At 35.1% G+C, this 23,885-nt stretch overlaps 1 protein-coding gene across 1 annotated transcript in view; it reads left to right on the top strand.

Annotated features, from left to right (window-relative positions):
- Positions 1-23,885, top strand: part of LOC124368021 (xanthine dehydrogenase-like) — a gene marked incomplete at its 5' end in the record, with an annotated part of 48,548 nt that overhangs the window by 18,679 nt on the left and 5,984 nt on the right. The window contains 6 exons of the mRNA XM_046825293.1: positions 5,144-5,334; positions 6,726-6,884; positions 14,738-14,866; positions 17,825-17,955; positions 21,395-21,485; positions 23,445-23,606. Of these exons, the coding sequence (XP_046681249.1) occupies positions 5,144-5,334; positions 6,726-6,884; positions 14,738-14,866; positions 17,825-17,955; positions 21,395-21,485; positions 23,445-23,606 (863 nt within the window). The remainder of the gene's footprint in view (positions 1-5,143; positions 5,335-6,725; positions 6,885-14,737; positions 14,867-17,824; positions 17,956-21,394; positions 21,486-23,444; positions 23,607-23,885) is intronic.

Consider the following 23,885-nt stretch of genomic DNA (forward strand, 5'->3'; position numbering starts at 1 on the left):
TTACAATGCTCCAGATAGCCTTGGTTTTATTGGAAGATTCTGAGATCACCTTTTCACTTGCAGCTCTCCTAGAGGATTTAAGTTTTAAATCGTAGGATTTCTTCCTCCGATTAGCTTCCAGCTTGTCACACTCTCTTCCAGTAAGCAGAAATCTGTTCTGGGCTTGGAGGAAACTGGCCTTTAGTACATTCACATCTGGATCATACTGAAATGACCTTAGTCTTGGGCGTTTGGATCGTGATTTTTTGTAGGGACATGATGCGTCTAGTGCCAATGTGAGAGTTCGGACAAGGTTTGAAAGAGATTCACTGACATCAGCTGTCTGGTAGACATTAACCCAGGATTCCTCAGCTAGAAGTGCCTTTAATTGTGACAGGTTTTGGTCACTTACTTGTCTGCGAGTGAGGATTGGTTCAGTTTTAGTTTTAGCAGGTATGTCGAGAGTGCATAGCTGGCCACTGTGGTCGGATATGTGCTCATGAATAACCTTGATACTGAAGTTTCTTGGATTTAAATTGCTGCAGACGACATCAATGGATGATTCAGAGGTACTGGTGACTCTTGTGGGTGGCAGGTTGGCTCTATGCATGTCGAAGGAGGCAAGAATGTTATTAAGGGCTCGATTTTCCTTTTCTTTAGACGTGTTGAGACTGTCAACATTCAGATCGCCAACCATGCATATAGGGGTGTTGTTGCTCGGGAACATTTCCAAGGCAGTTGAGATTCGAGTCAAGGCTTCTTCCAGAACACTTCCAGGAGGTCTATAGATGCCAAGCAGGTAAAGATGTTTCCCTCCATTAAGAGCTATTTTTATACTGGCCATCTCATAAACGAGTTCCAAGCAATGCCTCTTCATTTCAATCTCCTCAACTTTATTGCCAAAGGATTTGTGTATGTAAATAGCGACCCCTCCTTTTTGGTGATGTTCCCTACAGTAGAATGCAACGAGGTTGTAGTTTACCAGATGTGTGGTGATAATCTTAGACTGATCGAGGCCGTGCTCGGTTATGACTACTATGTTAGGAAGTAACTGATTCAGACAGTGACTAAGCCGATCGATCTTATTTCCGAGGCGGTCGACATTTTGGTGGAAAATTATAATTTTTTCAGAGCTGAGTTTATGAAGATTCTGCTTCCTTGTGCTGGCCTCTCTTTGACCTTCTTCCTCTGAATCATTCCTAAAAAAGAGTTCCTTGTTGCATGGAGTGAGCCTGCAGGTTGATTGAGTTCTACCGGGAGTCTGGTATTTTCATTTCCATTGGGAATGTAGACTTCCTTATTTGAGATTCTTCCTCTTGTTCCAGAATTTCCGACCTTATTCGAATGTATGTAGGCATTTAAGAAATCCTCAAGATCTTCCTGGGGTTGAAGGAGCTTTGCTGTTATCGGTGGTTAGGAAGTCGGCATCCTTTCTTTGGGGACGCTGTCAGATGCTGGAAGCTCGACGGAGCCTGTCCGACAAATGGTGTCTGCTCTGGAGTTAATCATTGGTGATTTTATTTTATCGAGATCGAAGTGATGACTGGAGTCATTATGAGCTTCAGGGTATATATTTTTCATGTCACCATGCTGAGACTTGCTCTTGGCCATTTGAAGTGAAACGCTAAAATAGTTCCTCCTAGTGAATGATTTATTTTTGCTAGAGTTGTGTGAGAAAGGGCGAGGTAGTTTCACAGTTGGTGATGGTGGTTTACTTTCTGGCTGTGTTTTCGGTTCTAAATTGAATTTATCTTGCAATGCTTTCATAGACTGCTCGATAAGGTCTTGACGAATTTTCAGCTCAGCTAATCCTAGTAGGTGAGACGGAGAGGGACTCTGAGCTGTTATTCTGGAGTCACATGTTTGTGTTGTTGACTCTGTATATGTCTTGGAATCCATTGGCAATTCAGTTTTTTTTAATTTGCTTATTATTCCTCGTAGCTGCTTAATTTCTTTTTCATAGTTTGAAATTATTGTTTCTTTTTCTTGATCATGTTCCTCAAACAGTTGCATAAATTTATCTTTCTGGAGCCTTTCGTTAGCCAGTTTCTGCTCAACTTCATTTAGAGTATCGATTAGAGTGGAGTTTCTTTGAATTAAAGCTTCTTGTCTGAGTTCCACTTCCTGAATTTTTGCTTCATACTCAATTTCCTTAATGTTTTCATGTTCAGCTATTCGCTGAGCCAGTTGAGTATTTAATGAGCTTATGTTTTGCAAGTTATTTTTTAGCTGATTATTTTCAGCCAAAAGGGACATTCCAACCTCTGCTGCTAAAACAAGAGATGATTCAAGGTCATCCCCCTCTTTAAAATTTTTTATTTTCGTGTGGACATCTTCCATTTTTTCTGTTATGTTTAAGCTAGAACTATCATAGTTATGGTTGTTTACTAGTTCATGTGTGGAGTCTTCGTCCTCAAAATTATTCTGATTAGTAACTGGGAGCAAACAGCACTGTTGACATTTCCAGGTGGTATAGCCAGCTTTACGAAGCTTTTTAAAATCACCACCTGATATTCCAGCACATTTTGCATGATACCAATACCCGCAAGGCCCTGTACAAGCTATTGAAGAGCCCCTATACCACATGTGCCACAGGGGTATTTTGACATCTTGTTTCAGAGTTTACTGTTAAAGATGTTTTGTCAGAATTAATAAAATTAATTGTGGGGAGTTTTTCTACCATCACATATTTATGTATGGTAATTTGGTAAACACCACATATTAAATAATAATTTTAGCAATATTGGTGCTCTAGTGTTTTATTTGGTTATAAAACATTATATTATTAATATTCTTTATTTTACAACAATATTTCCTTTATGTTCTGTTGCATTCACTGTTTTGACTAGAAAAAAGTAAAGTTCCAAACAGCTGTCAAGTAGTTTATTTGACAGTTCAGTCTTTTTGTAATGCAGACAACTACAATCAGCTGATAGCAGACAGAAATATTGTGATAGTAAACAGCTGTTGTGAGTGGTGGGGACTCAGCAGTTTTCAACAGGAAAATTACTGCTCCAGTCAAAACAAGTTTTCAGTGTCAAGAAATGCCAGCTTTTGATTTTTTCTTCGATTATATTAGTTAAATTGTGAAACAGTTCAGATATGTACATAGGATTGTGTTTCCCTCGTGAAATTTACTTACTGTGCCTTTTTTTAATGTGAAATCAGGCTTCAAAAATGTGCTCTAAACCATGTGGTTTTATCAGGCAAGTTAAATATATTTTGAACAACTGAATTAATTAATTTGTTTGCAGCAAACAGAGTAATCCTATTTTATCAATATAACCAGTATACTTCTCTGATTAGTTTAAAATAAAACTCAGCACTAACTAGTCCGTAGAAGTCTTTAAACTGTACACTTGCTTTGGCACTAAAAATTTTAACAAGGTAAACAAGGTATATAAACCTTTCATTTTATATACTGTGAAGACGGAAGATGTCCTTCACGGATTCACTCACGCACAATACGACCGCAAACGAATAGTTCGTAACACTGTGGCCAGTCCTGTAGAGCACGGTAGACGCGGGTGTCCGGGAACAGAGACGTTCTGGTAGAGATTGCTAATCCAGAGCACTGACTTTAATGTTAATGTAAACGTGCAACAAATAGAGATAAACTAATATTTAAGTGAGAGAGTAACACATGGGGCATAAAGTCACGTGTTGAGTAAGTATGGTCAGCAGTGGCTAGAGTGCTATATAAGTGCCCCATGCGGGACTGAGCGTACACTGAGCAAACGTGCAGTCGCTTGCAAGGTGGGCAATTGATAAGTCAACCGTTGTGATTGGTTGGTGAGTGTACAGTAAACAGCTGATTCATGAAACAATGGTTCATTGGTCTGTCACTGTACGTGAATATTTTAATCCAGTAAGGAATGGTATTGTAGGCACTAGGCCGCAGAAAGAGATATAGAATTAATGCAGTATATACAGTTTAGTAAAATAAAGGCAACTATAGAGTATAAATTGCCCAAAAAAATATATACATAATTATTGTTCAATAAAAGTAGCCTTTTCATATTAGGCAATAAAAAACAAGTTATTTAACGCAATAATACTTAACACTTGTCTTCACTTAATGTTGCTCTTGCTAGGTTCCACTGAGGGGTTCTCCATCATTGAGACCATCATGGAACACAATGTAAATTCCCAACTTGTCTTCACTTAATGTTGCTCTTGCTCAGGTTCAACTGAGGAGATCTCCATCATTGAGACCATCATGGAACACATTGTAAATTCTTAACTTGTCTTCACTTAATGTTGTTCTTGCTAGGTTCCACTGAGGGGTTCTCCATCATTGAGACCATCATGGAACACAATGTAAATTCCCAACTTGTCTTCACTTAATGTTGCTCTTGCTCAGGTTCAACTGAGGAGATCTCCATCATTGAGACCATCATGGAACACATTGTAAATTCTTAACTTGTCTTCACTTACTGTTGTTCTTGCTTGGTTAAACTGAGGGGATCTCCATCTTTGAGACCATCATGGAACACATTGTAAGTTCCCAACTTGTCTTCACTTAATGTTGTTCTTGCTAGGTTCCACTGAGGGGATCTCCATCATTGAGACCATCATGTAACACAATGTAAATTCCCAACTTGTCTTCACTTAATGTTGCTCTTGCTAGGTTCAACTGAGGGGATCTCCATCATTGAGACCATCATGTAACACAATGTAAATTCCTAACTTGTCTTCACTTACTGTTGTTCTTGCTTGGTTAAACTGAGGGGATCTCCATCTTTGAGACCATCATGGAACACATTGTAAGTTCCCAACTTGTCTGCACTAAATGTTGTTCTTGCTAGGTTCAACTGAGGGGATCTCCATCATTGAGACCATCATGTAACACAATGTAAATTCCCAACTTGTCTTCACTTAATGTTGCTCTTGCTAGGTTCAACTGAGGGGATCTCCATCATTGAGACCATCATGTAACACAATGTAAATTCCTAACTTGTCTTCACTTACTGTTGTTCTTGCTTGGTTAAACTGAGGGGATCTCCATCTTTGAGACCATCATGGAACACATTGTAAGTTCCCAACTTGTCTGCACTAAATGTTGTTCTTGCTAGGTTCAACTGAGGGGATCTCCATCATTGAGACCATCATGGAACACAATGTAAATTCCTAACTTGTCTTCACTTAATGTTGTTCTTGCTAGGTTCAACTGAGGGGATCTCCATCATTGAGACCATCATGGAACACATTGCTCGTGTCGTGAAGAAAGATCCAATTGAAGTCAAGATGGCCAACAGGCGACAAGAGGACTCTCCAATACCTTCCATGATTGAAGACTTCAAGAAAACCAGTGATTTTGACAAGAGAATCAAGGCTATTGAAAAGTTCAACAAAGTAAGTAATAATCTTGAGATTGAGTTTTTCAAATATTTAGCACTTAGTGAAACCAACATTCAACAGAGCAGATTCACCAATGTTTTTAAAAGAATGAATGATGAATTTGCAGAACATATTTAGCTTATTATATTAATATTCCAAAATTATAATGATTATTTAAAAATTGGTTAGTACAAATTTTTGGAAATTATCCCATGGACCAAGACGAGCCAAAAACTGAATGCAAACAATGGTATGTCTCTTTTTGTTTCTATTTATTTAAAAAATCATTTTTTAAACTAATCAGACAATTCTAACAAAACATTAGCAAAACTTTATGTTGACAGTATCTATCAATATAAAACATTGGTTGCATTTTCAAATACAATTTCAAAATGGCGACCATTTAAAGAGTATTTTTTTGAATCTTTTAAAAGTACTAATTTTACAAGAAATTTACAAAACTAACATTTGGTAAAAAATTTATGAAAGAAATAACAGGTAACAAATTATATAGAAGGTTTTAATTTATTTAAACTCGTTCATTGTTGAACTTAATCTTATTGTGAAGATACTCGACATTGAAAACATGCATATCCTGAATAAACTTGCAATGAAGCAGTTATTTTATATTAGATTTCAACACTTTGTGACATTTGATTTTTTAATAAACTTTTTACAACAATTTATTTTTGTAAAATTAGCAATTTTTGAGATATTTTAGTTTAAATATATTAAATGGCTATCATTTTTTAATTTTACTTGCAAATTCAACCAAACCTTTTTTTATTGGTAGATCCTGTCAACATAAAAGAGTTTACTAAAGGTAGGTTGAAGTTGATCAATTTGTTTAAATAATATGGTGTTTAAAGAAAGAAACACATACAGATGGTTGACGAAAAGAGAAAGACCATTGCTTACATTTTGTTTTCAGCATTTCTCAGTACATGGGGTGGCAGAACGGTCTAAGACGTCGGAATTTGCATCTGAGCTAGAGATAGCTCACGTTCAAATTCTGTATGTTTCATAGCACTTTTTATCAGTACCATCGAGCTTGTACTGTATCGAATCTCCTCCTTATTCTGTATGATGAGATCCTCGCACAGGCCAGTGGCCCATGAGTACGGACAGAATAAGGCTTAAAAGGGATCAGCCCCTTCTTTTAAGAAAATCAGTAATAAAAAAAAAACATGGAACATAGTCTTAAAGTTTCCAGTGAGAGTGTTTTAAACATCCTGTATAAACTGCAATTTACATTTACTCACAAAGATAAAAATATATTAATGTTCTCGGAGAGGCTAAATTGAGTGTAACATGAGAAATCTCTGTGATGTCCTTTCGTTAGCTAGAAAATAAGTGAGTCCTGTGATACTTGCCGTGACTGAGACCCACTGCCGACTGTGTTGTAGACAAACCGGTGGAGGAAACGGGGAATCTCTCTGGTGCCCATGGCGTACCCCTTCTCCTACTTCGGCAACTACCACTCCATGGTGTCCGTGTACGGTGACGATGGCTCAGTGGCAGTGAGTCATGGTTGTGTCGAGATGGGCCAAGGCCTCAACACAAAGGTGAGTCTTTGGTGTCTTGAAATGGGCCAAGGCCTCAATACAAAGGTGAGTCTTGGTTGTGTTGAGATGGACCAAGGCCTTTATACTAAGGTCAGTCCTGGGTATTTTGAAATGGGCCAAGCCCTCATTACTAAAGTGAGTCTTGGGTGTGTCGAGTTAGGCCAAGGCCTCACTCAATACTAAAGTGAGTCTTGGGTGTCGAGTTGGACCAAGGCCTCAATACTAAAGTAAGTCTTGGGTGTATCGAGATGGACCAAGGCCTCAATACTAAGGTGAGTTTTTGATGTGTTGAGATGGGCCAAGGCCTCAATACAAAGGTGAGTCTTCGGGTGTTTTCAAATGGGCGAAATCCTCGATTCTAATAAGGCTAGTCTTGGGTAGCTTAAATAACTCTTTATAACCTCAATAACAGTGTGCAAAAATCACTGAGTTTTGATACAAAATATAATATTGTATTTATGCAAGAAGAGATAATCAATCAATCTTCCTGTAACATCCTATGAATAAAAGAGTTTGCTTACTGGCATAATGGCGAAACCTGTTATAATCAATATAATAAAACATTTAAAATAGACTTGGAGCACTAGTTAAGCATATAATCTGGTTTTTCTTGAAAGTAATAGTGTAGGTTCTTTTAAGAAATCAATCTTCCCTTCAGTCGTGTCGGTTTTGGTGGAGGCTGAAATAGGAATGTATCAAAAGTTTTGAAAATATCAAACGATAACTTTTTTCTCAGATTATGTCTTTCAGCTTGACACACTTAAAACCAACGAATTGTATTAATGGAACGCGCTCTGGGCCGGAGAATCCGAGCCGAAATCCTGAGCTGCGTTCCGAGTCTGCAGCGCTGGAAATGGGCAAGAACTCACTCCGCCCATATGGCAGGCATTATAGTAATTATATAACATCACTTTAAAACGCCTTCTAGACTTAATAATATTGTTAGATACCACAATTTATTTATTATTACAAATGTTAATAACTGATTTTTTACCGTGGATTTTTATTTTTAGTTAAAAAACAGATTTTTTTTACAATATTAAAATAACAGATTTTGACTTGGTATTTTACTTACAAAGTCGGAAACGAAGATGTCTGTAACATTAAAACATTTCCCAGGTGAAAAAAAAAACAACTTTTTTATTGACAGTATTTTATTTCAAAGTGAACTACGTAAAATGTACAAACATGACATACTTAATCTACGATGTTTAGAAAATAAAACTATTTTTTACAAATTTTTGCCTTATTCCTAAGTTGGGTGTTTTTTAATGTCAAAAGTTTTGTTTTTCGATGTGGATTGAGATATTATTAAAAAAAAATAGTTTAGTCACAGTTTTAATTAAAAATAACTCGTGGTTTCCAGTGAACTTGTCATTAGTTAAATGCCCCTTGAAAACACTACCAGTAAACTCAAACAATAATACAATATTACAAACTCTCAATGTCAATTTAGATGTGGTCGCATTTGTTTGAGATAACTAGAGCAAATAACAATATTTTACAATTTTCAATACATCATCACTTGATCTACTTAATTTACCCTTAGATTTAAAATCAATAAAAAGTTAATGTGTTCTAAGATCAGAATCATTGGCATGGAGTACAGAACTACAATCGTTACATTTAATACATTTTTCAATACGTCTTACAATCACACCACAAATACAGTATAAAATTTCATCCTTAAAACTAGAACTATCATAATTTTCCATAATATACATGGGATGGCACTCTCAATTTCATCATCCAAAGACAAATCCAAATCACATTTATCAGCATTAGGTAGCTCAATGGATGACTTCTTTCCGACAATAATTCTCCTTCGTTTCTCCAATGGCTGTTGTATATGAGGATGGAAAATAAAAATTGTTTCAACTGCTTAATTTTTTTAGACATTTTCTTAGTGTGTCAGGCAAAATTAGTTATTCCCCTGTAACTTTGTTGTGCCATACACAAAAAATTTATGAAAAAATACTGTTTGCAGAAAATTAGACCAGTACTGGAAGAAACAGGAAGAGAGGAGCAATGTGGTTTTAGGAAAGGTAGGTCAACGGTGGATGCTATTTTTGTGATGAGACAAGTGTTAGAAAAGAGGTGGGGAATACGGAAAAGATACAATGGTAGCGTTTATAGACCTACAGAAGGCATATGATAAGGTACTGAGAGAAAGGATATGGGAGAGTATGAGAAAGAGAGGATTGCGTGAGGGAATAGTAGAAAGAATAAAGAACCTGTACGGCATTTGTAAAAACAGGTAAGAATTGAAGAAAAATATACAGATACTTTTTAAAACAGAGAGAGGAGTAAGGCAGGGAAGCATATTGTCACCTTTTCCTTTTCAATATTATAATGGATGAAATTTTTCTAGAAGTACAAGGAAACAGAGGAGCAGAAGAACTTAAGACAATAGCATATGCGGATGACATAATGATATGGGAAAAATAGGGAAGAAGAGTTAGAACGAGAGTTAAACAAATGGGCAAAAGTGGCGAAGAAATATGGTTTAGAGATGAACATACAAAAATGTAAAGTAATGAAAGTAGAGAGAAGGGATGGAAATAACAAAGACGTGTTAGTTGAAGGAAAAAGACTTGAAAAAGGTGAAGGAATTCTGTTATTTAGGAAGTATCATAAACAGATAGGGCACAATAAGAGAAGAGATAGGAAACAGAATATGGAAGAGTGGAAAGTTTTTTCAATATGGTGAAGAAGATTGTGTGGAGTTGGAACATTGGGAAAGAATCAAAAGTATTGATGTATAAATCTTATTTCCAACCAATTTTATTATATGGAGCAGAGAACGTGGACGTGGACTAAAAATGATTTAAGCAGATTGCAAGCTGCAGAAATGAGATTTTTAAGAGGGATAGAGAAGACTACAAGAAGAGATAGAATAAGGAACGAAATAACCAGAGAAAGATTGAAGGTAGTTTCACTGCAAGAGACAATGGAAGGAAGAAGAATACAGTGGATGGGGCATGTGAAGAGGATGGGAGATAATAGAATGCCTAGAATAGCACTGGAGAAGGAGGAAGAAGACCAAGAGGAAGACCGAGAAGGAAGATGGGAGGACCAAGTGTGGAAAGACATAGAGAGAAGGGGACTACAGAAAAATACAGGTGGATGAAGAGGAGACCTGGAAGGATAGACTAAAGTGGAGGAGGCTGTGTACGACGACGACCCGTGAGAACGGAAACGTCTGACGATGATGATGACGATGATGATGATGTCAGGCAAAATTAAATGGTAATCATGTTCGGTAAAAATGTTTACTGCATAAAACATGTTATCCAATAAGGATTAAAATTTTGTTCTCTTTGTCGCAGTAATCCTCTTTTTTAGTGAATTGTCATCATTCAATGGAAAGGTAAAACAAACAAATTAACAAATAATAAAATACAGGTAGCTGAAAAATGAAAGTAATGAAAGTAATGATTTATTCCATATTACACATAAGTATTAATAAAGCACAATATTAGGTTTTGGAATTTCACTGGCCACTCTTACAAGTACTGTGGCCAGGAATAAACTAGAAACAATTACAGTTTAGTGTCAGAGTCCAGATGTTATCACTTGCTTACAACCGAGGTGACGTCTGTCAGACACAGCTGACCTTTGAAATATTGTTATATCAAGAATCTAACTTATGCTATAGACTATTTACAAAAGGAGACTGATAATCTTTATATTTTTCTTTTCCGTTAAAATTTTAGAACAAGAAGAACAAACTGCACATCATTACTATTGACATTTCTAGAATGTATATTAATTCTATACATATTACATCTTTCTACTTCTGTAGTTATTTTAATTTCGTAAGAAGCTTACATCTGAGATATCAAGTAACCAATTTTTTTACTTTGCTGGCAAATAATTTTATACTCTTTACTTCTTTAAACGCTATAAGTAATTGATTAAAAAACTTCGGTCCCATTGTATACAAAAGAATGCTTAAAGGTTGATTTATTAAACTTTGGGAACCCTAAAAATTCTACGCTGAATACTCCTTGTTCCATATACAAGATTTGTTTGTTCCCATATTACCGCTTCTTGTATAGAAAAGTCCTAAGAACCTTATAAACGTACAATTGCTGAATAGGAAGTATTTTTAAATCTAAAAAAAGGGGAAAGGAGCTTTCTTCTCGTACTTGTTTTTTTAATATTATTCTCAAAAAATGATTTTGAATAACTCTAAGCCTTTCTATCAGAAACTTGTAGGTCCCACCCCAGCACACAATTCCATACTGTAGTCTAGCGTCGACCAACGCAAAATATAAACTTCTTAACAGAGATTCAGAGCATATATTCCTCAAAAAATAGAACTTCCTTATTGACGATTTTAAATCTGGCTTGTAATGACGACACGTGTACATCCCAGTTTAATTTCTCATCCAAGGCTATTCCTAGATACTTAAAAGAAGTAACTCTTTTTATTACTTTCGCTATCGCAGACATCAACAATACACTCTGCTGCATGATATTTCACATCTAAATTAAAGTTCCAAAACCTTGGAAATCAAAATTAACATAGTTTGTTTTCTTTACATTTATAAACATTTTATTTGCTAAGCACCAGTTTCCTCAGTTTTCTAATATCCTCTTTAAGCAGTCTGTACAGGTCTCAATATTTGTTACTTGAATAAAAAGAAAGCGACATCATCTGCGAATGCACTAGGTATCCCATTTAAATTCAATTCAAGTAGGTCATTAATGAATATCAGAAATAGGGCAGCGGAAAGGACGGAGCCTTGTGGAACGCCCACAGTAATTGGTAGGGGTGTACTGACACTTTGGCCAACACGTACTCGTTGTTGTCTTCCTGTGAGAAAGCTTCGAAACCAGTCAAGTGTAACTCCCCCTTACCCCAGCTGCCTCCATTTTTTGAATCAATATATTGTGACCTACTAAATCAAAAGCCTTTTTAAAATCAATGAAAAGTCCAGTACAATTTTTTTTCCTGCATTTATACTATTATAGATCATGTCAGTTACTCTTAATAATGCATCTTCTGTTGATTTTCCAGACCGAAAACCATACTGATTTTCGCTAAAGAAATTAATTTCATTTAAGTACTTAATGAGTCTGACCTTCATTAATTTTCGAAGATTTTAGAAAAAATATTTAATAAGCTGATTGGGCGGAGATTGTCTAATTTATTAGATCTGTCTTTTTTATGAATTGGAACAACTTCACAGGCTTTTAATTTACCAGGAAAGACACCAGAACTAAAACTGAGATTGACAATGTGTGCTAAAATTGGGGATATTTGTTTGGAAATTAATTTGATGAATGAACGTGTCCATCTTATCAGGTCCAACTGATTTCTTATTTTTTTAAACCTCTAATAACATCCAATACTTCATTTTCTGTAACTGGTACAATGAAAAAGGATGAAACTCTATTATGTAAGTTCAGAGAACCTATTTGCACTGAAACCGGTATCCTGGGTTGATTGTACATTAGCAAAGTGTTTGTTTATGACCTCTACAACAACATTTGGGTCTGTTATCACCCTCTCCATTGTCTAACTCGACACGGTTAACTTTACTGCTCCTGGTATTTCCTCCTGTCAAATTATTGATTATTTTCCATTGACCTGCAGAGTCTCCCTTGCATTCTTGTAATTTCTTAGAATAATAAGAGTTTTTTACTTCATTTATTTTCATTAGTTAAATTTTTGACTAAAACGTTGAAAGTATTGAGAAAAATGTATGTCATATGGTCTTTTTTTTGACAGCTTATACAAGTAATTTCTTTTTATCCAAATTTAGCCAACAAATTTGAATTTATCCAAGGACTCTTACTCTTAGCTTTACTTAAAATCACAAAGACCCAATAATTATAAAGTAGAGTAGGCCAGTAGGTATTGTTTTTAGCAATGATTTATAAGTTTATGCATTTATAAATGCTATAAACGACTTGGATTAATACGGATGAAATAATTGAGTAATAAGCATGTTTTAAACCGTACTCTTAATCATTTGGGTAGCCCATTTAATAATTTGGCAATACAAAAAATAATATTGGTGAAAATTACTATTTTTAAAGTTGCAAATAAATATTGACATGGTTAATATAGTAATAACTTGTGAAAAGAAATGTGGCTGCCTTTAGTCCATATGGACGTGCGCAGTTGTACGCAGAGTAACTCTTCACCATGTCACAAAATAACAAACATTAACTAACATTGACAAATAAAAAGAAAACAAACTAGTTGGAGATGCTCAGTTCAGACGTCTTGACGTATTAAACAGGAAGAGTTGCCAACAACGCAAATAAAAACAATGATTTTGTGTTTCGCCATGAAAAGGCGTATTGCCGTATCGTCCCGTTGATCACCGCACAATTCGGTGGAGTTCTTGCCCACTTTTAGCACCTGCAAGTCCATGGATACGCCCACAACGCACAGCTGTGTGCGACCAGAAAACACAACATGTGGCTTATGGGCAGTGCGCGTTCCAGTAGTATAGTTCGTTGCTTAAAACTGACCGTCAGACACATAGAATACAGTTACACTATCATTAGACAATTATTAAAGAGATTAGTTTAAAATTTGTCACTTTCAGCCAAACAGTCAGTCTGTTTAAGGTTGGCTGATGTTAATTTAGCATTTATTTACATCTCTGATGGTTTGTTTAGTTGTAGCGAGCTAAAACATTTTATCTGAGACAACAATTATCGTGTAACATTTTAACATGTTTTTAACACTTCCATTATGACCTCCACCCAAACTAGCACAGCGGTCATTTAATTTCTCTCTTAGACATTGACAATGTATGATTGTACAATGTATTTTAAAGTTCTATATAATGCATTTTGGATGCAATATATAACATTTTTTGGTTCATTATAGATTAATGTTTTAACATAATTTTCTCTCTGTTTATTCAAAAATTCCATTTCTAGATTTTGGACAATGAACAAACTGGCTCACCCACATTCATAATAGAAAATAGTTTGTGATATGCTTTAAACTGTGTGCATTTAATCATTGGTATCAAGTGTCTGCCAATGATATTCAACCCCTGTGTTCTGTTTCTGAGCCTTCTTCCCTCGGCTTCAACGTGGAATGAAACAAGATGAAGGAGACTGCTGATTGGTTGTCCTGAATCCTGTGTATTACCAAAACATTTTAAGCACCAGAGGATATTGGTTACTTATATTGTTTAGTACAGTGGACAAACATTTGTAAGGAGGAAGAGAATTTTCATCAAATAATGTTAATTACAAGGCGATCCTTGTAAATTTGTCCGTTATTCCAAATGAAAATCTTAGCTACTTTTATCCTCCAAATGGCGTAATATGCTGGAGCGTCTTTATGTGTACGCTTCTTTGTTTTTAAATAACTTAACTCAGATGTGCAACAGAATTAGTTGTGTTTGGTACCAAAATGTAGTTAAAATTCTAAACTGTATTTTTATATGCTTTACATATTTGCTGGCTTGTTTTTACCAAATGCTGCATGTTATTATCTATGATTGTGTAACTACTATGATCGTGTAGTATTTTTTCTGTACTTATAGCCAATAAAAGTTTTTTTTTACATTCAGAACAGAATTGAGGAAAAAGTGACTATCTCAAAATTGTTTTTTTTTTATTGAGTTTTATAATTTTTGTGCATTGTAATACAATTTATTGCTTCAGTGTTAGTTTCTGGGAACAAGTATCAACTCGCAAAAGTTGATTTGATCGGATTACCATATCTATCAGTACCATCTTCCATCGATTTTCCCCCCTGAACTATGCTTGGACATTGGGCAATTTCTTAGTTATGTACCACAGAAAGTTAACAGTTTTAACATCGTTGGTCAATATATGTGGTATACAGGGACGATGCTCTGCTGTTACAGGTAGCCCAAGTATGTGCTCACGTGCTGGGTGTCGACGTGCAGAGTGTCAGCATCAAGCCCTACTACTCCCTCATATCCCCCAACGTCTGTCCTACTGGGGGCAGTGGCGGAAGTGAATCTGCTGTTTATGTGAGTTCAAATTTCATAAACGTAAAACTTTACATATTATGTAATGGATAGTACTTCTTCCTACTAATACGATGCAAAGATGATAGTTCGTAATAAATATATTTTTTGTTGCATACTTAAAAGTAGTGAATATCTTTTTTACACTGCCAACAATATGAAAAAGGGAATAATAATAGAAAAGGGTTGATAGGAAGTGTGCCACCGCATAAAATGACCCAAACTCCCTACACATGGAGTTGCCATTTAGGTGATCCCTACAAAACTCCTGGAGTGAGATGAACATACAGGGTCTAAATTAAGTCCTGATACACCTGGATATATTATAAACGGATTGAGATATCCACGTAAAATCTTCACAATACTTTTTTGGACTACTTAGAGGGTAAAAATATTCCCCACCCTTTTTAAAGGAGGTCTAGAAGGGGTCACTTTAAATTTTCAAATTGCAACCCCTATCTTGTGACATGTCATTTGGGAAATAAATTCAAAAGAAACACAGTGACATAAACAAAACATCTCCACAATCACCCTAGTGAAGTTAAGGGCAAATAATTCCCTTTTCTTGTTGTTCTTTATTGCTCACTTTTTTTATCTCTTCAGACGAACATGACTCCAGATTCCAGGAGTCAAGTCTGTAACAGTATCAAATTCCATTCACATTGAATCAGCCCTTCCTACCATAGCTAAACCATTACATTGTCGGAAGCTGGCCGACGTACGACTGAAACAGCAAAATTATGATTTCAGATGACATCCAACACACAAGTTCTAAAGGTTAAAGTTCAGTACGAAGGTCGACATTGTGTGGACAATAATGTTGGAGAAGTATTGAATAACTGCCTGTGTCAATAATGTCCGAGGTTTACACAGTAGATCTGCTCTACCTTGGAGCAACTCCACTTTTGTTGCTACTCAACATTTTTACACTTCAAACTAATTTATTTATTCACTCAATAAACCTGCAACCTGTCATATCCTATAGAACTGTGATTATTTGTTGGTGGCTCTTCTAGGTTAGAAAAATTGTATCTCAGAAACAAAGTAATCTCTTTCTTTCTTTCTTTCTTTCTTCTTGTTTGCTGAATTTCAGCAGGTTCTGCTTACTTTGAGCATGGAACCTCGATAAACATTCTTGTATGTAACGTCACTTTCAAGACTTAAGTTATGTTAGTATGTTTTTTTTTATTTTTTTATATTACCTTATTTATATATTTAAGAAAACTTACAATTTCCAGTATTATTTCCATATCAAAGCTTGTTAAAAGATCTTTCAATATATAAGGTGGATCTATTTTCTTCGCTTTCAGTTTAGTGAGCAATTTATGTCTGAAGTCGTTATATTGCACACAATCAAAGATTAAATGTTGAAGACTTTCTATGGAACCTGCATTGCATTTGAGGACTTTCTATGGAACCTGCATTGCATTGCATTTGAGGCATAACGGAGTGAAATAACAATTTATATTAAATAGGGTTTCATTAACCCAAGCATGTCCAATTCTTAGTCTATTTATCGTTACTATTTTATTTCTACTCAGTTTGTAATTATTATACCATGGGGAGGGGCTATCAGGGGCAAGTAGTGATTGTTTAATTGCGCCAACAAAATCTTCCAATGACACTTTAAAATCTGTTGGTTCTTCACCTGCTTGGGTTGCCTCTTTTGCCAGCCTATCTACATGTTCATTGGGACCTATCCCCACATGACTTGGTACCTATTGAAAAGTGAAGTATTTATTACCTCTCATCATGCAGATTGTAATGGCTGATGCCAGATTTTCTTCATAATCTGCTGAACTTGCTGCCTTTATGGCTAGTATAGCAGCTTTTGAGTCAGAACATACTACAATGTTATCATAATTTTGTTCGTTTGCTATTTCAACAGCTTTCTTTATGGCATACAGTTCTGCGGAATAGCTGGATGCCTTGTTTGGAAGTTTATATTTGTATTCTATTTTTAAGTCCTGTATATACACGGCAGAGCCTGCGCCATCCTTACTTCGTGAGCCATCAGTGTAAATTCTTAGATAGTTTTCATATTTCTTTCTCATTAATTCTAGAAATAATGCTTTAACGGCTTCTGATGGGAGTAATGATTTTTTCCCAACTGTGTCATCAATCTGTAGTTCAAATGATATTTTTAAGTTCTTTAGCAGTAGGGGGCTATCAACGAATTCCAAAAGATTTGAATCACTTACTGCATATTGTTTAGATTCGCCAGATTATCTACTGTGTTCACCAGTTCCATGTATAGATAGAGGTTTGGTTTTTTTGACCCAGTACTTATGATGATAAGCTACTGCATGTAAATATCTTATATTCACATAGCATGGGTGTTGTGGATTACTTAGTGTTTTAAACAATATTTTCTCTGTTAAGAATTCTCTCCTTATATGTAAGGGAGGTAATGCTGCCTCTGCATGCAGAGTATTAGTTGGGGAAGATTTCATAGCTCCGAGAATGCATCTTAAAGCATGGTTTTGGACTATTTGTAGGCTTTTAAGGTTGACTTTTGGGGCATGACCAAAAATAAAGCAACCATACTCCAGCTTAGATCTAATTACACTTTTATATACCTTTGTTAGAAGCTGCGGGTGGACACCTAGCCTCCCACAAGCCAGTGACCTCAGGATGTCAAGGTCTTTTAGGGATTTGCTTACCAGTGATTGGATGTGCTCCTTAAAGTTTAATTTATTATCGATTATAATACCTAAGATCTTATGGCTATTGACTACAGGAATGACTTGATTGTCAACAGTCAATGTGGGATTTATGATTTCTTTCCTTCTACTTATTATGATAATTTTACACTTTCTCTGTGTTATCAATTGGCTACTTGTTGAAAGCCATCTAACTTACACATGTTAAATTTAACTCACTAACTGCAACCTGATTAAAAGTTAATAGGAATTGAAAAATGTATGTGGTTTAAGATTTGTTACAAATTTCAATGTTCAGGCTACGAAAATTGCATGTGAAGAAATCATGAGAAGACTGGCCCCTCTGAAGAAGGAAAATCCAAAAGCCTCATGGAAAGAACTTATTACCTTAGCTAAAGCTCAGAAGATCAACTTGAATTCTTCTTACATGTAAGTATCTTATCAGTAATCATTTAATAATTTTGCAAAATGGTAACAGCCTTAGTTTTTACCTCTATCTGCTGGTTTTTTTTTATTTTTAATCAAAATAGAATTTATCACTCAAAGTCAGAGGTTACCAAAGTGTAAAACATGGCTGTCTTGTCCAAAAGCGAGAAATACGAGGGCTATCCAAAGAGTAGATTACGTTTTGACCTGAACAAAAAACAAAATATAAGAAAAAATTGTATTATATACATTTGTAAGTTACATTAAAATACTATTTTTCAACATAGTCACCCTAAAAATTTAGGCACTTATCATAGCGTTAAACTAGTTTTGAAAAATCAGCGTTATAAAATTCTGCCGCCTGAGACTTCAACCAGGTAGTCACACCCTCCCGCAGTTCTACGTCCTCATCAAAGCGTTGCGTCGCAAACCAGGTCTTCATTGCTAGAAACAGGTGGTAGTCGCTGGGTGCAAGATCCGGATTTTGAGGCGGATGTGGAAACGCCTCCCACTTAAAAGCATCCATGACTTCTCGAATCCATTTGTCGTGTGTGGTCGGTACCCATCTTGTACAAAATTTATGGCAACCTAACTTCTGCGAAACAATTTTTTGTGTAATAACCTTAAAATTTTAGGAAACTAAATGTAAAACTAAATGAAAGTTCTGTTATTGTCAATCGGCGGTCTTCTTCAATCTTCTCATCGACTTTAGAGACAATTTCATCGGTCTGCTTGACAATGCTTGACCGTCTACTTTGTTCATCATCATGCACATTAGTTCGGCCCATTTTTAAACCTAATGCATCACTGACACACTCCACCTTCAGTAATCACATCGTTCCCATAAACAACACAGAGTTGGCGATAAATCTCAATTGGTTTATTGTGCTTAGCCAACAAAAACCGTTTTACCAACCGCACTTCCACGACTCACAGGCTTTTCATAGTGTCACACATTTTAAACTGCTATTATAAACAACAAGGAGTGACAATAACCTCTCAATAGCACGGCTGTATTGCCACTGAATGGAAAAACAAAATGGCCATGATAGTCCCGCCCCTAGTGGCTACAGAGTGAAACGTAATCTTTCTGGATAGCCCTTGTATAAGAAAACGATGTCCATAATCTTGCTATTCTTTCAAAACATCAATAACAAAGATTAAATATACCACCATCCTTGTGATATATGAAAAAGGAATATTGGTGAGTGAAGCTATGGTGCATTGATTCCAAAAGTGGGGAACACTGTAAGGTAGAGCTTCATCTTGTCTTGATGAACTTGTAATAAAAAATCTAGGACAAAATCCATGAAAACTGTTCACTAAGTGTTTTGTCACATTGTGCATAAGTGCTGGGTGGTAGTATCATATCAGAATTAACTAAAACATGCATATTTTTAAAAGCATACAAAGTAAGTTCATCATGCCAGTCTAAAGAAGTTAATATTTTACGCAGTACTGAGACAATAAATAAAATACAATTCTCAGTTTTATCAGTAATAGATCATACTAGACTTTATTAGAACTAAATCACCTTATAAAGCTCAAACTAAAACTTAAACAGAATTACGATAAATTGCTATTATTGTACGTACACAATAACTTAAACATGAAATTTCGTGAACTTGTAGTATTGGTAACAAAAAATGTTACATTTTAGTCTAATTCTGTATTTCACATGAATTTCAAGTACAGTAATGCGTCTAACACAATTACAATATACAGGTATTAAGTAGTTTTTTTAAATTGCTGGTCAAAAACTAAGAATCAAATGGAATACGCCAAGTAGTTGTCATGGCTCTTGAATTCTTCCAAGGTCCAAAAATCGCCAAAAACTCTTGAACTCATATCCTTTCAGAATGATGAAATGTTGGAATAGGATGTTCCTAGCTTTCTATGCAATAAGCCTTCTTTTCAAAGAGACTTTTGTGATGGTGTGGCAGTATGTAGATGACTGTTTGCCACGTGTTGTATGTGTGTATCTCTTTGCTTGTCGGAAGACTTAATTTTCAAGTGTGAAGAATAACTTTTTGTATACGTAGAGCGTGGCGATGAGAATCCGAAGTGTTTGAAAGAGTTCTCTGCAGCATTAGCGACCACGAAAGTCGGCCTTCGCACAACCACCCTTTTATCGAAGATTTATATTAAGAGGTGACGCGAGTCAGCTACCAGGCACGCGTATTAAGCTCCGTTTTTAACATGGGACTAAGTTTAACACTGTGTCGTGAATAGAAATTCATGCTCAAGTACTGAAATGTTTCACTACGGAAGTTTGGACTTTAGTGTCTTGCTATTCAATTGTTAAAAATACGATTATTCAGTCGAGATTTTACCATAAGGAACTCTGTATTGAATATATATTATAAAACAGTATTAACAGATAATCCTATTTTTTAACAGTTCATTCCCATTGAAACGTGAAAAATCTATAATGAACCCATTTGTAGATTTGAGAAGAATTCCAGTTTCATAAAGTAATGTTTACTTAAGTCCCTTGTTAAAAGCGGAGCCCTCGGATGCATGGTCAGCAGCTGACTTGCGTTACCTCCTAACTCTTCACACGCCACTAATAAAGCTATATTAACTTTCCTATAACGCCAAGACAAGTAAAAAAATTTGGTTTTGTTTAAGTTTAAAGCTAATTTTTTTAATTGCTAAATTCTAAAAGGTAAAAAAAGAGTGTAAAAACAGGACATATTACTTAAAATTAGCGTATTTATTGATAAAAATAAAAAAATAAAACTATTTACAAAACTGTTTATTTTTCAAATAAATTTTAATTTAATTTTAATATGTAACTAAACTGAAAAGTTCAATTACATTTTACTATAAAACAAGATAAATATTTCAAACTAATTACAACACTACCACACGATGAAGAATAACGAGATACGTAGTAGACACGCGCGTTCGTGACAGCTGAGAAAGCAGTAATACACACCATGGATATGTTTGGTTATGGCTCTGTGGAGACGCAGAACTGACGAGCAGGTGGTCGGAATTAGATAAAGGTTACACCAAGGAATGTTACTTGATTGTCGATAACGATGTTGGATATGTTTATATTCTTTCCTTTTTTCTCACTTCCATTTTCCTGGACCGTCGTGGAAGGATTTACTACTGGGTCATTACGTCTGGAATATCTGAAAGTTGCTTATAAGCTGTTTCATGCTCTTGTAAGAAGACCGTCTGCTGTGTTGCTGTTAGTGGGTAGTATTGTGTTATCAGCATACATAAAACTGGTAGTATTGGCTTTGGATATCTGAAGAAGAGAACAGATACTAGTTTTCGAAATGTCGTCTATAAGTTTTTGTAATGTACAACGATAGTAAATATTTGTAACCCTATCATCTATCTATTAAAGTCGTATATTACGTTTTGTGTTTTAGTCATGATTAAAATAAAATGGTAGTAATCTTCATGTCAACGATTTTTTATTCAGGTTTACACCCAGTTATGACGGAAAGAGCTATACAATCTACGGGGTTACCGCAGTTGAGGTGGAGGTGGATATTTTGACTGGTCAGCATTTGGTAAGCTTAAGTACATAATATTATTAGTGTTGCCTCGCAGTAAAATATTAGAACCTCGTCATACCATTAGTTATTTTATAAGTACCGTATATCAAATGAAAGACTTCTTCTAATGTGTTCTACTGAGTGCTCTCTTTGCGCTGTCACCTATTTTTAGTTAGTAATTTACATTTAAAGTTATGGATGTATGCGAACTGATATTTAATAATCGTGCCCCCATCCTATCAGTTGTTGCAATAGTACCTGAAGGTTTGAGGACTGTAGCAAAATTGCAGTTGTGTAAGGGAAAATAAAGGAAGAGTGTGATGAACGAGGGAAATTAACTTTTTTTTTTTGTATTTTGATAGTTATCCAAGGTGTACAAATATTTACTCTATTGTATCTACAAATTAATACTTCTCTAATACATTTCAGTAACTAACACGTATTCATCTTCAAAAAAAAAAGCTATCAAAATATTGGCAGGAATCAGTAAATATCATAATTGCCGAGAACTTTTCAAACGCTTTAAAATTTTGACATTATTCTCTCTATATATACAACAATGCCTACTATACCACTGAGCCAATTAAGATAAAGTAAACCTAAGGAACAATATTCACAATTATGAAACAAGAAGTTGTAACAATATCAACTTCCTCAAGTGGACTAGCTAAGACCGACAAACTCCCCAAGATGATGGCTATTAGGCTAATAAGTGACCATTAGAAAGAAGGTTACTAAGTGATAAATGAATTTAAAGCTAACGTAAATAATTTGCTTTCTGTTCAGTGGAAGAGTATGTCTCAAGAGTGTGAACGAAGCAAGACTTAGAATATTCATTGTTTTTCAAAAGTTATAACATTCTATTGACATGCCAGTGTATTTATGTAGAATATTTTCTGACAGAATAAAATTCTTATTCTTACGTATGACCATGTTTTTTTTTTATAAAATGTGATTTTTTTGGCTTTAACAATATTTTATTAATATTTCCTTATTACACAACTATTTCAGTATAGGAATTCATGGACTGTTAAATAATCCATTTTTTCAGAACAATATTTTGAATATAAATTGTGTAACTGGTAAAAGAAAATATATTAACCCTTTTATCGCCAAGAGCCTATATGTAGGCTCAACCTGTTAAGTCATAAAATGCCAAGAGTCTTTATGTAGGCTCAAACTATGTTGGTGGTGAAACACCAAAAGCCTATATATAAAGGTTGGAAAAGTTCGGAAATTAAGTGCCAAGAGTCTTTATTTAGGCTCTCAACATTTTCATGCAGTACACAACCATTTATTGACTAATATCAATAAAATTAGTACTGATTTATGCATTTTATGTAAAATGTATTATAGCAAGTAGCATTGTATAGAAATTCATATAATATTCAGACAAAATAACAATAAATACACACTAAAATGTTTTATCTAAAAACACAAGTGTTTTTATGGTAAAAGTCAGTTTTGTATTTTGTTTACTAATAAATACATAAATCTGTAAATTGTTAGTATTGTTTTACCAAATTTTCACAGGTCTTTCTCAATTAAATATATTACGCTATAATACAGAGGTTTGTTGAGTAAATAATTTTTTTTTCAGGCATTTATTGAGTTCTTAATTTACACACAAAGAATATAAAAATATTTACTTTTAAAAGTATACAATTTTAATAGATCAATATTTCATAAATTCCATTACATGGCATTGTTCTTCTATTAATAATGGAAAAAAGAGACCAAAATCATTAGTTTATCATAAAATTTAGTGAAATGAGTTATATCTATGTGTGTCATAATTAGTAAAATTATCCTGGCGCTACATACACAGCGGCTATGCCGCGGTGCCCAACGGGAAAACTCGCACAAGTAACTCTGGTGTTGTGTGACACGACCTAATCAATATGCTTGGCGCTAAAAGGGTTAATGATACATAAAAATGTAGTAATTAAAGTTAAAGAGAGGAACTGATGACAGATTCTAAGAGCTGACATCCTGGAGGACACAGGGGTGAGCTTGAGCCCTGAAGTGGACATAGGGCAGATCGAGGGTGCCTACGTGATGGGTCTGGGACTGTACACCAGTGAGGAGTTACAGTACGAAGATGTCACCGGGAGATTGCTCACCAACCGCACGTGGGTGAGTATCACATTAATCAGCTGTAAGTGAAGCCATAGAAAATCAAGTGTTGAGAAATTTAGGATTTTGTCCTTTCACATTTGTCATCTTTAACTAGTTGCCATGTGATAATGTTGGGAAAAAGGAGATTTCTGCTGATGAGCCATATTTGTATAAGGGGAGGTCCGGGGATAACCTCTCCGAAAATTAAGCTTTAAAACACTTTTCTGTATTTTAATATCTAAAATAAATTATAATAAAATCATTAGCCAAAATTATACCTATATTTCCTACATTTTT

This window comes from Homalodisca vitripennis, chromosome 8 (genome assembly GCF_021130785.1).
Source record: "Homalodisca vitripennis isolate AUS2020 chromosome 8, UT_GWSS_2.1, whole genome shotgun sequence".
Lineage (NCBI taxonomy): Eukaryota > Metazoa > Arthropoda > Insecta > Hemiptera > Cicadellidae > Homalodisca > Homalodisca vitripennis.